Raw genomic sequence first — 13,298 nt, forward strand, 5'->3', positions numbered from 1 at the left:
TTCAAGATCCCTTTAACTAACATTCAATCATAGGGAGCAGGTTCAAATTACCCATGAAGCCTGAATAATATTGGTAGATGAAGTGAGGGCAAGTTATGTAGAATATGTGACCTTTCTAGTGGAGATTCATGACATTTTGTTCTTTGATTAATTCATGAATTAGAAGAAGAGAGGTGGTGGAAGATAAGATAATAGATGTCCTATTCTTTAGAGAAATTATCAACAAGCTTTGGAAAAGGTCACACTTTCTCATTTTTATGGGAGTGATAAGAGTACTGCTCATTCATGGGGCTAGGAATTGGACAATTCTTTGTCCTTGATACCAATGCTAGCAGAAGAGGCAACTGAATTTGCTACATTTTGGACTTTAGATTGAGCAGCTTTTGAATGATGGTATCATGAGTTGGTAACCCTAGGGCACAATCTCATTACCACCTACGATGAATTTACCAATAAACATGTTGAAAAGTTTGACAAGAAAGACCTTGAATTGCAGTTTTCAGAATTGACACAATTGAGACAACATGGGATGGTTGATGCCTACATTTTTGATTTACAAAGACTTTTAGTGATGGTGCTTAATATCTTAGAAAGAAGACTTGTTCTTTTTAGTGAAGGGCTAGTTGGGGGGATGGGCTAAAGCTTTTGACCCATCAACACTCCAAGAAGCCATCAAGAAATCAAGAAGCATGGAGTTTTCTATTTCTTGGAGCAAATTCCAACCAAGGACCTTTCAACACAATAAGGACGATAAATTTTCACCATGAAACAAATCGGTCTAAAGGGTTCCCACCAAAAATGGATGATGACCTTTGTTGATCTCCAAAGCTTACACTTAGGGAGCAATTCAGAAGTTTCAGAGGTGTGGGACTGCAACTAGTGAAACAACCTTAGGGATTTTAGAAGGCGACTCTTTGTATATTAAATGGGGGATAAAAAGTGAGAGGGAGATACATTGAAAGGAATAAACATGAAACTGTAAGTCTATTGTAAGGTGACATGCTAGAATTTAATGAGGTTCACTTTCAGTAATGCATAATGTAACTTAATTCATAAAACCTTCATAGAGGTTTGAAAGAGAAAATGCACGATTGATTACTCCAAAAAACAATCATAACCATAGAGTTAGAAGTTACTGAAGCAAAACTAGAAATAATAGCAAGCAAATGTTTCCACAATATTGAACACAAAACACCACATCCTCTTCATTGTTTGGGGGAGAACAAATTAAAAAGGTCTTTTTGACACAATTTAAAATATTTAGAATCCTTTTTGTGAGGGGCACCTGTTAGGGTTTAGCAAAATTAAAACACTCCTATTTTTCCTTAATATTACTACTAACTACGAACTCCTAGAAATTACTATAACATAGTTCTACAACTCTCAATTCATGAACACCTTCCAAAATGAAAAACAACCAATATATAGAGCCATCCCTTAGCAGGTCGGTGGGAATCCCCAGGTAACAAAAACCTAGTGGAACCTCCGACCTGAAATTCCATAATGATGGCTAGTTGCAACAACCAATTGCCTCATGATTCAAACTTTGAGGGAGAGGTATGCATGGGGAGAACAAATTAAAAAGGTCTTTTTGACACAACTTAAAATATTTAGAATCCTTTTTGTGAGGGGCACCTGTTAGGGTTTAGCAAAATTAAAACACTCCTATTTTTCCTTAATATTACTACTAACTACGAACTCCTAGAAATTACTATAACATAGTTCTACAACTCTCAATTCATGAACACCTTCCAAAATGAAAAACAACCAATATATAGAGCCATTACTATAACATAGTTCTACAACTCTCAATTCATGAACACCTTCCAAAATGAAAAACAACCAATATATAGAGCCATCCCTTAGCAGGTCGGTGGGAATCCCCAGGTAACAGAAACCTAGTGGAACCTCCGACCTGAAATTCCATAATGATGGCTAGTTGCAACAACCAATTGCCTCATGATTCAAACTTTGAGGGAGAGGTATGCATGGGATGAAAACTATTGTAGAAGAAACAAAAGTGCGGCATGCAAGGGGCTTCAAACTCTTCGTCGTTGAAGAAGAGCAGGTTGTCCCCTTTTCTTTTCTCCAACCAATGGTGCACATTAAAATCGAGCCAATTGAAGTGGCTCTTGAAAGAAGTGAAAACGTGTCAAGTGGCATGCTAGGAGATTAGTGCTGCTCCCAAAAGTTTCTTGGCTTTTACCTTTCCTGTGGTGCACAAAGCTGCCACATGTCTCTTTTGCGTTGCTTGAAGGGAAGTTGGGAATTCAAAGGAAAGGAAAGAGCGAGGAGTTGCCACGTGTCTTGAAACACTACTTAGTTGATTAACAAAAGGGATGCTTGTGGGAAAAACCATTGTGCATCACAAAATGCTCCACATGTCTCTTTTGCATTGCTTGAAGGGAAGTCGGGAATTCAAAAGGAAGGAAAGAGTGAGGAGCTGCCACGTGTCTTGAAACACTACTTAGTTGATTAACAAAAGGGATGTTTGCAGGAAAAACCACTATGCATCACATAATGCTCACCTTTGCTTGTGATTTTAGCATTGTTTCTATCAACGCCTCTTGATTCAAAACAGCAAAATGTGAATTTAATCCACAACTCTAGCAACTCGAAGGGAGCCTTCGCTTGTGGAGGCGGGAACCCAAATACTCTAGTTCGTAGTCAAAAAGCAAAAAGGCCAAAACTAAATAAACTCTTCAGATTTATAACTTCTGAAGGGCAGACTTCAGAGACGTCCACTCATCTTCAGAAGGTTGTGTTGTTATTCAATCACACATCACCCCATTCCAAATGGGGACCCCCTACTTTTTAGGCCCTCTTGGTCATTTGGTTTTGGCTGTTTGGGTCTTTTTGTAGCAATCCCTTTGGTCTCCTTGGTTTGCAAGTGTTTTTGGTGAATTCTGATAAGGTTTGCAAGTGTTTTGAGCAAATTTGACTAAGTTTGGAACTTGTTTTGTCTAGTTTAGGGTTTTACCCTTTAGACTTAGATTTGAGGTCATTTCCTTAGGATTTTAGAAAATCTGAGCATTGCAATGAAGTCAGACTCCTTCAAGGAAGCTACCAGTGAAATTTGAGCGAATTCTGAGCACTTACTATTTTTAGTAAGTTTCACTACGCCCCAAGTTAGATTAATTTTGCCAAAAATCAAACTTACTATTTTTAGCAGTTTCTATTTTTATTAAGTGTCCTTGTCCCGGTTTGTCCTAATTTGATGTTTGGAAGTACTTAATATTTTTAGTAAGTCTATCTTTGGCAGGTCCATCTCAGGCAGTTGGCACACACTGAAGGCAGAGCATTCCTGAAAATCCATGTCTAAATACAGAAATTTGAAAAGACAAACAAGTGGTTAGAAAAAAATTGCTAAGTATGAAATTCTTTCCTGAAGTGGAAAAAGCATGAAAATCCTTCTAAGGTAGGAAAACTCCACTTCATTCCAAAAGTGGCATCCAATTTGAGGTGGTGAGCAAAAATGTCTAAGGCAATGAAGAATTTCTAAGTTTGTCAAAATTCCTTCATCCTGGTCAAAATGCATATCAAATGAGGAATGGGCGCCAAATGGAGGCAATGGAGGAATTCCAAAATTTTCAGAAAATCCTTCACCATAGTGAAATAGCGCCCAAGGATAGGGGCAAGGTGCCAAAATGAGAAAGTGAAGGAAAGATCACATATTTCAAAATTCCTCTTGCAAGTGAAAATAGTGCCCAAACCTAGGAGAGGAGTGCCAAACAAAGGTCAGGGAGGGATTTCTTGAAAATCTCAAACTCCCGTTCCCTAGCAAATTTCCACTCAAAGATGTGCATGGGTGCTAAAATGACCTCATGGAGGAATTCCAAAATTTGTCAAAAATCCTGCTCCACATTGAAATAACGCCTAGACAAGAGGTAGAGCTCTGGATTGAAGTAAGGAAGGAATTTTATTCCAAGAGAAGATTTCCTCCATCAAGTAGAATTGATGCTCTAGGTTGGAGTAGGGCACTAAAGAGGAGTAAGGGAGGAATTTCCTCCCAAACGTAATTTTCCTGCTCCTAGTGGAAATGGCGCTCATGGAATGAATTGGGTGCTAGAAAGGTGTTGAGGAGGAATAGTCCTCCATGTGCATATTCCGCCCAAAGGCATAAATAGGGCGCTAGTAAGGTGTTAAGGAGGAAAGTTTTCAAGCAATCAAGGTTCCTTCGATGCGATGAAACAACTGCCAAGGACAAAATTGAGAAAGGAATTCAAAGCAAGGGGAAATAATTCGAGAAACTCAAAATTCAAAGAAATGTCTCCCCAAGGAGAAAATTGCGCCCAATATGAAGAAATTCCAAGGCATGAGAGAAAAATTGACTAAGAGAGAATTTTCGCTCTCCTAAAAAAAACGCCTACTAGCTATAAGGCATAAACAAATACAAGATTTAGAACCTCGTAAGTTGTGTGCCTTACAAACAAAAATTACAAATTTTGGATAAAAATTTGTAGGGGTGGTTTAATTTTTGCAAATTCAAAAATTAAGACAACAACTAGCTCTAACTGGGGAATTTCTTTCATTCGTCCTCTGAAAGATTGAGAGGAATAGAAGCTAGATCTCTAAGTGCCTTTGTTTGGCCATTGGGCAACAAAGTTAAGCGACCAAAACAAAAATAAAAAATAACTAAAGGAAAAGAAAAAGACTCAAAGACATGGAGTTATGCACAAAACTTATTCGAAATAATGCTTCAAATGCTGTCCACTGTAGGACAGCGAAAATGGAGTTCCATCTTGATATGCCAGCAGAAAACTATTTTCATCAGCGATTTGATGAATGGTGAAAAGTCCACGCCAAAGAGTATCAAACTTCCCGTGCATACCCTTTGGCTCTCTTCTTTTATCCCAAAGTAGAACATTATCACCAACCTGAAATTCTCTCTGCTTTGCTTTTTATCAAAAAGAACCTTAACTTGCTTCTGATGTTCAGCAATCCGGTCTACCACCCGTGTTCGTTGTTCTTCTGACTGAGAAAGGAACACTTTTCTCTTATCTAAGGCATTTTCAAATGGATCATCTTCAATTGCCTTAGCTAACTTTAAAGTGGGAAGCTCTAAAGTAATAGGTATCTCTGCATTCACCCCATAGAGCAACTGAAATGGTGACATGCCAATAGCTCTTTTGGGGAGTAGTTCTATCCGCCCATAAAGCATCATATAGAGCCTTATGCCAGGATCTGTGATTTTCGTTCACAAGTTTATGTATGATGGTAACAAAATTCTTATTACTTGATTTCACTTGACCATTACCTTGAGGATAGTAGTCAGAAGAATGTGCTAAGATAATACCATAATCAAAACAAAAGTGGGTTACCTCATAAGAAGAGAAGGCGGCTGCATTATCCGACACAATTTTATGCGGGACACCAAACCTAGAAATTATATTTTCCTTGAGAAGTGCTGTATCAGAGGATTTTTCGTTCTGGATGTGCCAATTCACGATAGTCATTTGTGGTGATAATAAATACATTGATTGGGCGAGGTTAATAAGCTAGCATTTGCATGAACAACTAGCTGGTCACAGCTGAAGGGCTTCTTTCCATATGTGCTCGTTGTTGATATACATCCTTGCAAGCAAAGAAATGACCTGTCTCAGCCTGCAAACCCTAGAGTCTCCAATGGTAGATATGCCTGTGTATGAATACTTCTTGCAGTTACAAAAGAAGGTAGGGATGATTATCTTTGTGTCAATGATGCCTTTCTGTGGGTAGTAATTAAGAGGATTGAAGGATTGCCGAAGAAGAGGTTTTCTTTAGAGGCAACAACCTTGGTGACTCAGTATGGCAGCTATTTCATTCAATTCGATAGTTTCTCCTACTTGAGGATTGGGGGTTTTGAAGATACCCTGTGTAAATTGCCTAAATATGATTCCAATTATTTTGTGTTTTGGAAGTATGCTGCTAGATGGCTAAGGTAAATGTAAAGTATATAGATCACATGAAGAAGAAAGGGTATTTATTCCCCATTTCCTTGATGGATTTTGCTTGCAAGAGCAATGAGGCCGCTAAGATGGCAGGAAAAGTTTTATTGAAATTCAAATTTTTAGTTTCTATCACAGAGGCCTTACTATGATAGTAAAGCGATGACTAAAAGATTACTGGGAAGATTGCCTAGATGCTAGGGAGGTACAGAGGAGAGACTACATGAGGTTGACTCTGGATCAAGTCAGGGCCTTTAAGCTACCTCTCTCTATTCCTGCAAATTTGGTTGATGATGGTTTGGACATGATTGATGAAATTTATTCAAAATATTGCTCTTATACCCCTCCCTCAGCTTTCTTAGTCAGACAAGAATACCATGGATATATAGAATAGGACCTCACATCTGTTGGAAAGAACAAGGAGGTGGGCTGAGAAGAAGACAAAAGAATTCATTGGTTCCTCTGCATCAAAGGGTACGCCAAACCCCGAATAGAGTGCATCTCATAATTCAGCCACCTCTAAGGCTCCAACCATATCAAATCCCACTCCCCAAAGAAGTAATTCCCAATTTGGAGGAGATGGAGAGCAACCAAAGGATACTATGGAGCTGAAATCCATATGTGAAGAAGGTGCACCGACCTCCTCCAAGGGAAAGGCGGACCAAGAAGTTTTTGTTCCTGTTTCCCCCGCACCTGAGAACATGTCAACTATTGCGGGCACTGCCCAAGAAAATGATTCTTTTATCTTCAACCAGATTGGTGGAGATAATATTGCCAACACTTTCTTTGATAGTTCTGATTTCTCCATACTCGGTGATTCTGCTCCTATTGATTTTGCACCTCCACCACCCACTAATGCAATAACTAGTGTCCCCTATTCATCCGTTGTTACCTCACCTCCGTGGCTAAAGAAAGTTGTGGAGAAGAAAAAGAGGTGTACTTCTATGCTAGATATGGAAGTGGACATAGTGGCTAAATTGTTACAAGAAAGTCCAAGCCTAAGAAGGCCAGGAGAATGCCCGAGATGATTGCCGATCCTATCTCAGCTCACAGACTCTTGGAAATCACAGACCCCATTGGAGATAAAAATGAACACAAAGTCACAGAGTTGGACTTTAGCCTGCGTAGAGTGGATTTGGGTCTGACTACTATTGAAGGGGATATCTATCATGCGAAGTTCTCTGTGGGTGCATTGTCAAAAAGAGTCAAACTCTAGGTGCAAAAGAATTTAGTGCTGCAAAATAGGTGAGCTCTTTGACTTCCTTTATTCAATCCATTTTGCAAATCAGTGACCAGCCTACGAATCAAACTGCGAGTATTCCTATTGAGGGGTTGGACCCCGATAAATTGAAACAAATCAAAAGCAGTAAATTTATCACCTTAGTAGTAGATAAGTGGGCTAGTAAAATCATATTGGATGGAATAATATGCATTGAGGAATCCATGAGAGCATATGCTCTGATATCAGAAAAGTGAAGGCCTGGAACGGTGATCTACAAAATGTAAAAGGGGAGAAATAATTTGCCCGTGATCCTTCATGAATTGCAAGAAGTTTCAAAGTTTTGAATTAGCAATTAGAGTGAAAACGAGTCTGCCACATGGGTAGATATGCTAGAATGGAAAATCTCCATAATTGATGAACTAGATACACAAATAAGATCAATCCTGGCGTAGTCTCGGTTAGACATCAAGGTTTAAAGAATAACTTGTCTACTTTGGAGGTAAATATATTTGAAGGAGATGGAGATAAGCTACATAAGAGCATTGATGTGTCCCAAAGCTTCAAGACAAGAATAATTAAGGAATTGTTTGCCGAAAGGGTAAGTGAGAAGACAATGGAGACTTTGAAGAACTTGGCATCTTATCTCCCAACTTTTAAAAATGAAGTTGATGATGTGCACCCAAAAATCATGGAAGCGGATTGGAAGCTGAGTAAATATAAGTTGAGGGTGAATATCACAGTAAACCCCAATGCTAGATCAGTTACACCAATCATTTCCAAGTATAGGGCATACAAAGAAAAAATGCTGGCATGAGCAGTGCGAGAAGCACCTGCGAACGATGCTGCGGAGGAGGCACCGCGTGGAGGAGAAGGAGCTAAGGATATGGGGCTATCATCATTTCTTGATTTCTTGTTTTATTGTTGTTTCTATATTTCTTCCCTGTTTGGATACCCAAAAACTATTGGCTCTGGAGGGCCGTTATCTTGTTTTTAATTTATGTTAACTTTTTTGTTGCTTTAAAAATGGTCATCTTTAAGAGGCCGTTAGTTTCAAGACAATTAGGAAAGATATCTATATGTTGGATAGATGTTTATGAAGTGAATCTTTTTGGCTGTTTTTCCATATACTTGATTACTTTTGAATGGATGTTAATGAAAGAAATCTGAATGCAGATTCATAGATCGTAAACTTTGAGTTATGGTTAATGGATTGATTATTCTTCCTATGTTGAATACTCTGCTATTTGGGTTATCTTTTCTCGATATCTGTTAGATGATTTATGAAAACAGTATTTGAAAAATTGCTATGAATACTTTGGCTTTGAACAAATCGAATGGTGATATTATGGATGTGATAAATCTTAAGTGTTTTCACGGTAGAATCTTTGTATCCTACTCAGTTATAATTCTATTATGATCTTCACTTTTTTAAAGCTTTCTAGTTAAAAGCTCTACCTTATTTGCTTTTTGGTTAAAAGCAAACGTGGAATTTATTCTTTGTATATTATCAGAAGGTAGCTGCAATTTGTAAAATAAGCAGAGAGTGGGTGTAAAATATCATTACACCTGGCCCAATTGTTAGTTTCAGTTGTCACCTCCATGGGCGAGAGAATATAGAGTTAGGTGACAAATCTGTTAACCAACAATAGTGAAGGGCGAATTTCCAAAGAGTTGATTGAAATCTTACAAGGTTTGGTTGCTCTTTTAACAGAAAGACATCAAGAGGTTTCATTTGCAAGGGACCATTTGTATAGTACTCCAGGCAGAAGGAACTATAGACCTCCTAGACTGGTTTGGGATCCAGGGATTTCATTGGTGATTCAGGATTGATTTGGCTGTTTGAGGCTGGCAATTGCTAAGTGCAAGCAATGAAATAAAGGTTTTTGAAGATTGATGTTGGCTGTCATCACCTGTAAAGTACTACGGAAGACTTGAAATAAACTTTTATTCACTGTTTCAAAGTATTTAGATTGTATTTCAAGTGCATGTTCATTTCGTGAAATGTAGTGGTTTCCTTGAATGCATAAGTGCCTCAAATTTGTAATAGCAAAGGGAAATACAATGCAAAAACTATAACAGACCTTGTAACAACAATAAACCTTTCCTTGCAAGTGTATGTGGATGTTTATTTGACAAGAAATCAGTGGGGTTTCTCAACAATAACTATAAATATCTTTGAGTAATAGTAATCTCAGTACTTATTTGATTCACAACACTTAGAAAGGTCACTCCCAACCTATGAAGATTTCAATTGTATTGGACCTCATAGCTATGGCACACTTTTAAAAATCCGTGTAAAAACATAGTGTGTGCTTGTTGCACAAAAGCCCTATCTAGGACAGTCTTGGATGTACATTGTACCCTAAGAGGAACATAGTCTGTGCGCTCTCTTCTCCAATGCCCATAGCTCACCAAACCACCTTCTTCTTACTTGAATGATCTCCATGTCCTTTCCAAGTCTCACATAAATGCTTTATGAGGGTGGTTCCCAAACCATCACACTTTCACAATGGTTATCTTTAATAATATTTTAATAAATACATTTATTTCTCCTTTTTAAAAGAGTTTTCATAAACATTCTTCATTTTTCTCCTTTCAACCAAAGGATCGTGCTATCTTTTATTTTTCTATCTCCCTTTAATCCTTTCATAGGATCGTGTTATCTTTTATTTTTCTATCTCCCTTTAATCCTTTCATAACTTTCCTTTCACTGTGGGGAAAAATTTCCATGACAAAAGAAATCCTTTGCTTAGTGGTAGATGAATATTTCTTTCTCCTTGACCTCTTTCCTCTGCCTTGTTTTCAATGTAAGTAGATCACACAGTTTTGGGCACTTTGTGGTTTATGATCCCCTCATCCATGTAAACTTAGGAATATGAATAGTAGGGTGTAAGGAAGTAGAAAACATCTCTTCCAGGGATTGAAAGGCAGGAGTAGAGAGTGGATTGAATTATTAGAGATGGGATTTTGAATGTTCATGTAGGCTGAATGAGTTGCTATGGTTGTCCACAAAACCATGCTGACATTCAAATCTCTAGAAAACCTGTTATTCTCATGGGCATCATAGTCTGATTCATTAGGGTTTTAGATGTGAGATTCATGGGAGATTTTGTGAGGCCTGTGAACTGTTTTCTTACCTTTTTCAACTGCGCACTTTCAAACTTGGATGCCTTAGCACTCAAATCACCTTTGGGCATTCTCCCTCACCCCATCGAAGTGGTACCAACGCCCAATAGTCTCGCTGCCTGGGTGAAGGGATGATTTGAAGACCTTGTTGCTCTTCTGTGTGGATAGTTTGCATTCGTTAGTTGGCGAGTAAGATTTAGGGTTGGAGCATATCAAGAAGCCCCTGTTTTAAAAATATTGATAATATATATCCAAAATATAAAGATCCTATATGCCATTTTTATTGGAGATTTTGAATCTGGAAGCTAAATACTGAGTATGAAAAATCAGAATTGCCTGGTGTGTTGTCGATAAACTTAAAATGTAGTATTTATTCCTATCAAATTGCAAAGTTTTTAATCAATTTGATTAGTCCCACTGTGAAATAACTTATAAATTCCAATCAATGTGAGACTATACTACTGCTTGCAGATAAACACCTATAAATAAAAATTGTGTTTTGTATGCCTTACATGCAGACAATACTAACTTTAGTTTTTGTTAATCTTTTTTATCCCATCCGTAATTGCATCTAATAAAATTGTAGGAAGATATCAAACAATTAATTGATAATTGTTATCAATCTTTCCTTCAGTTTCAAGATTCACCATGCGCAACAAGATAATTGCCAGATCCATGTGATGTATGCAAAACTTTGCTGTTGAATAATGTTCAATCAGTGAAATAGATTTAGAAATCTAAATAAACTTTAATATATCACGTGGCCATAATCAGTCATTATAATAATTTTAAACTGATGTGAAGATTGCTCTTATCTAAACTGTGCCAAAATCCCATGTTCAGAAGGTTTCCAGGTTTTGCTTGATTTCAGCTTTCAAGTATGCGGCATATATTGTCGTGGGACTACATTATTTTATGTCATAATGCCAGATGTTACTTTACTTTAAATTGCATCAGTGAGCTCTTTTTCCTCCATCCTTACTGTCATTTATATCTATGTACAGCTTGTGCAGACAGGGTAGTGAGGGTATTTAAATTGGATGATGCATTGAGCAAAAGTTTCAAGTAAGCAACTCAAAATCCTTTGTTACCCTTGTTCTGACTATTGCAATGTGTTGCCATTTGTAGTCCCATTTACCTACTTTGGTTATTTATGGATATTAATATTGGTTCTTTCCTTTTTTGTGAGCTTATTCGTCTGTTTTTATTTGTTATGTGTTTTTATTGTTTAGTATGTGAACCTTATGCAAGTGATCCCTGATGCTACTTCTAACGTTTTATTATTTGATCTGTTATAGGTTCCTACGGATCAATATGCCAAGTGGAAGCCATCCAGTAGCAGTTACTTTTTGTAAGGAAGCATCACAGCTAGTTGTGGGAGCACATAATATTTCTGGATCTTCCTTATCCATGTATGGAGAAGCAGCTCGTAAGTCATCCGAAGATGTTAATGAACATTCTAAACTTCCCCTGCCTGAAGTGAAATGGGAAAAGCAGAAAGTGCATGACAAGAAAGGCATCTTAACACTTGTTGGAATTTCTGCAACCTATGGAAATGCAGATGGCAGTACAATTATTGCTTCATGCTCTGAGGGTAAATTTTATTTGCTTTCTTGTCGATTGCAGTGTGATTGATAAGTAGTCACCTTAATAACTTTTCTTTGGATTGTGACTTTATCTTATTCGATGTGGGGGTGTGGGAAGGGTTTTGGGTGGTAATTTTTTTCCAGATTTTGGGGACAGCTGGTTGATGATTATTAAATAATATATAAAAATTAATATTTGACAACTGTATTATACAAAACAATAAAAGAAATTTCAATTTATCATTTATTGAGTAAAAGAAGCTGAAATCTATACAAACTCATATCGCTGTATGACATATTGCATCAGAAACAATGAATCGAAATGTTTTCACCCTTATCTTCAGTATATTGAGTGAAAATATGCACCTTTGTGATCTGGCGCCTAAGTGTAAAGTGCAGTGGACAACCCAATCAAAGAGATTCAATTAGGTTATTATTGTGGAAGATTTATTTGTGATAGGGCGATTTAACAATATGCAAATAAATATTGAACAACAGAGATAGAAAGCATACAATTAGAACTGTAATAGAAAGATTGTATTAGGCTTAGCTTTGTACATGATTTGTGAGAACATATGTAATGTCTTTATCCTTATTCAACCATCTATCTATGTCTAGCCTTACAAAGAATGACAATGTACCTATTTATACAACAGAAAGGAATAGGATGGGTCAGTTGGAAAGTGATGGTTCATATTCTTATTGCAACTGTCACAACCTCTTATAACTGCTAGACTAGATCAAGTTGTGCAGTATTGCCAACATGGAGTTATGACATTTAGTTTGTGCCAAGGGTGTCTATTAGGATGAGGATTCTGCTAATGAAACCAAAAAGGCCATCTGCAACATTTGGGATTTGCGATAGGTTTAAGTGGTCCAAATCCTCAAGGATCAGTTACCCCTTTTTGAAGAGCAATGGTCCCCATTGTAGGCACATGTGATAAAAGATCTGGAAATTGACTTGCAATGAGCTTATGCATACCATTTTGTTTGAGAAACAACTTGACTTGCTTCGTTGAGCTAGAAGAGAGGGATTTTTTGGGTTTATTTTTTTTGTTTGACCTTGGTGTCAATGACTTATCCAATTTTTATGGAATGCTACATTTTGGATTGATCTGTGTTTGTTGAAGTGTCTCTACAACATCTGAAGAATCCAAAAAGGAGGAAAGGATGCAAGAATTATGCATAAAAAATTGGATGTTGCCCACTGTACAAAGGTAGATGGAGCTAAAATACATTTTCTCTTACTTGCTTGGTAATGGTATGGGTTTTGTACTAAGTGGACAAATCTCATGGTAAGTTTGTGTTAGTATTTCTTTTTGTAGATATAGCTAGACTCGATTTCCAACTTGTAAGGCGTGCAATGCCCTGTGTGTTGTCATGGCATTGCTTGTACTTTGCATTAGTTTGTTGTAGCATGGTTTGCATTTGTTGTTG

General features: G+C 37.4%; 1 protein-coding gene across 1 annotated transcript in view; it reads left to right on the forward strand.

Moving 5' to 3' along the window:
- The window catches only part of LOC131038678 (uncharacterized), a 126,533-nt gene that overhangs the window by 42,292 nt on the left and 70,943 nt on the right, over positions 1-13,298 (forward strand). Inside the window, exons 3-4 of the mRNA XM_057971194.2 lie at positions 11,280-11,340; positions 11,574-11,869. Coding sequence (XP_057827177.1) covers positions 11,280-11,340; positions 11,574-11,869 — 357 coding nt within the window. The remainder of the gene's footprint in view (positions 1-11,279; positions 11,341-11,573; positions 11,870-13,298) is intronic.

This window comes from Cryptomeria japonica, chromosome 9, assembly GCF_030272615.1.
Source record: "Cryptomeria japonica chromosome 9, Sugi_1.0, whole genome shotgun sequence".
Lineage (NCBI taxonomy): Eukaryota > Viridiplantae > Streptophyta > Pinopsida > Cupressales > Cupressaceae > Cryptomeria > Cryptomeria japonica.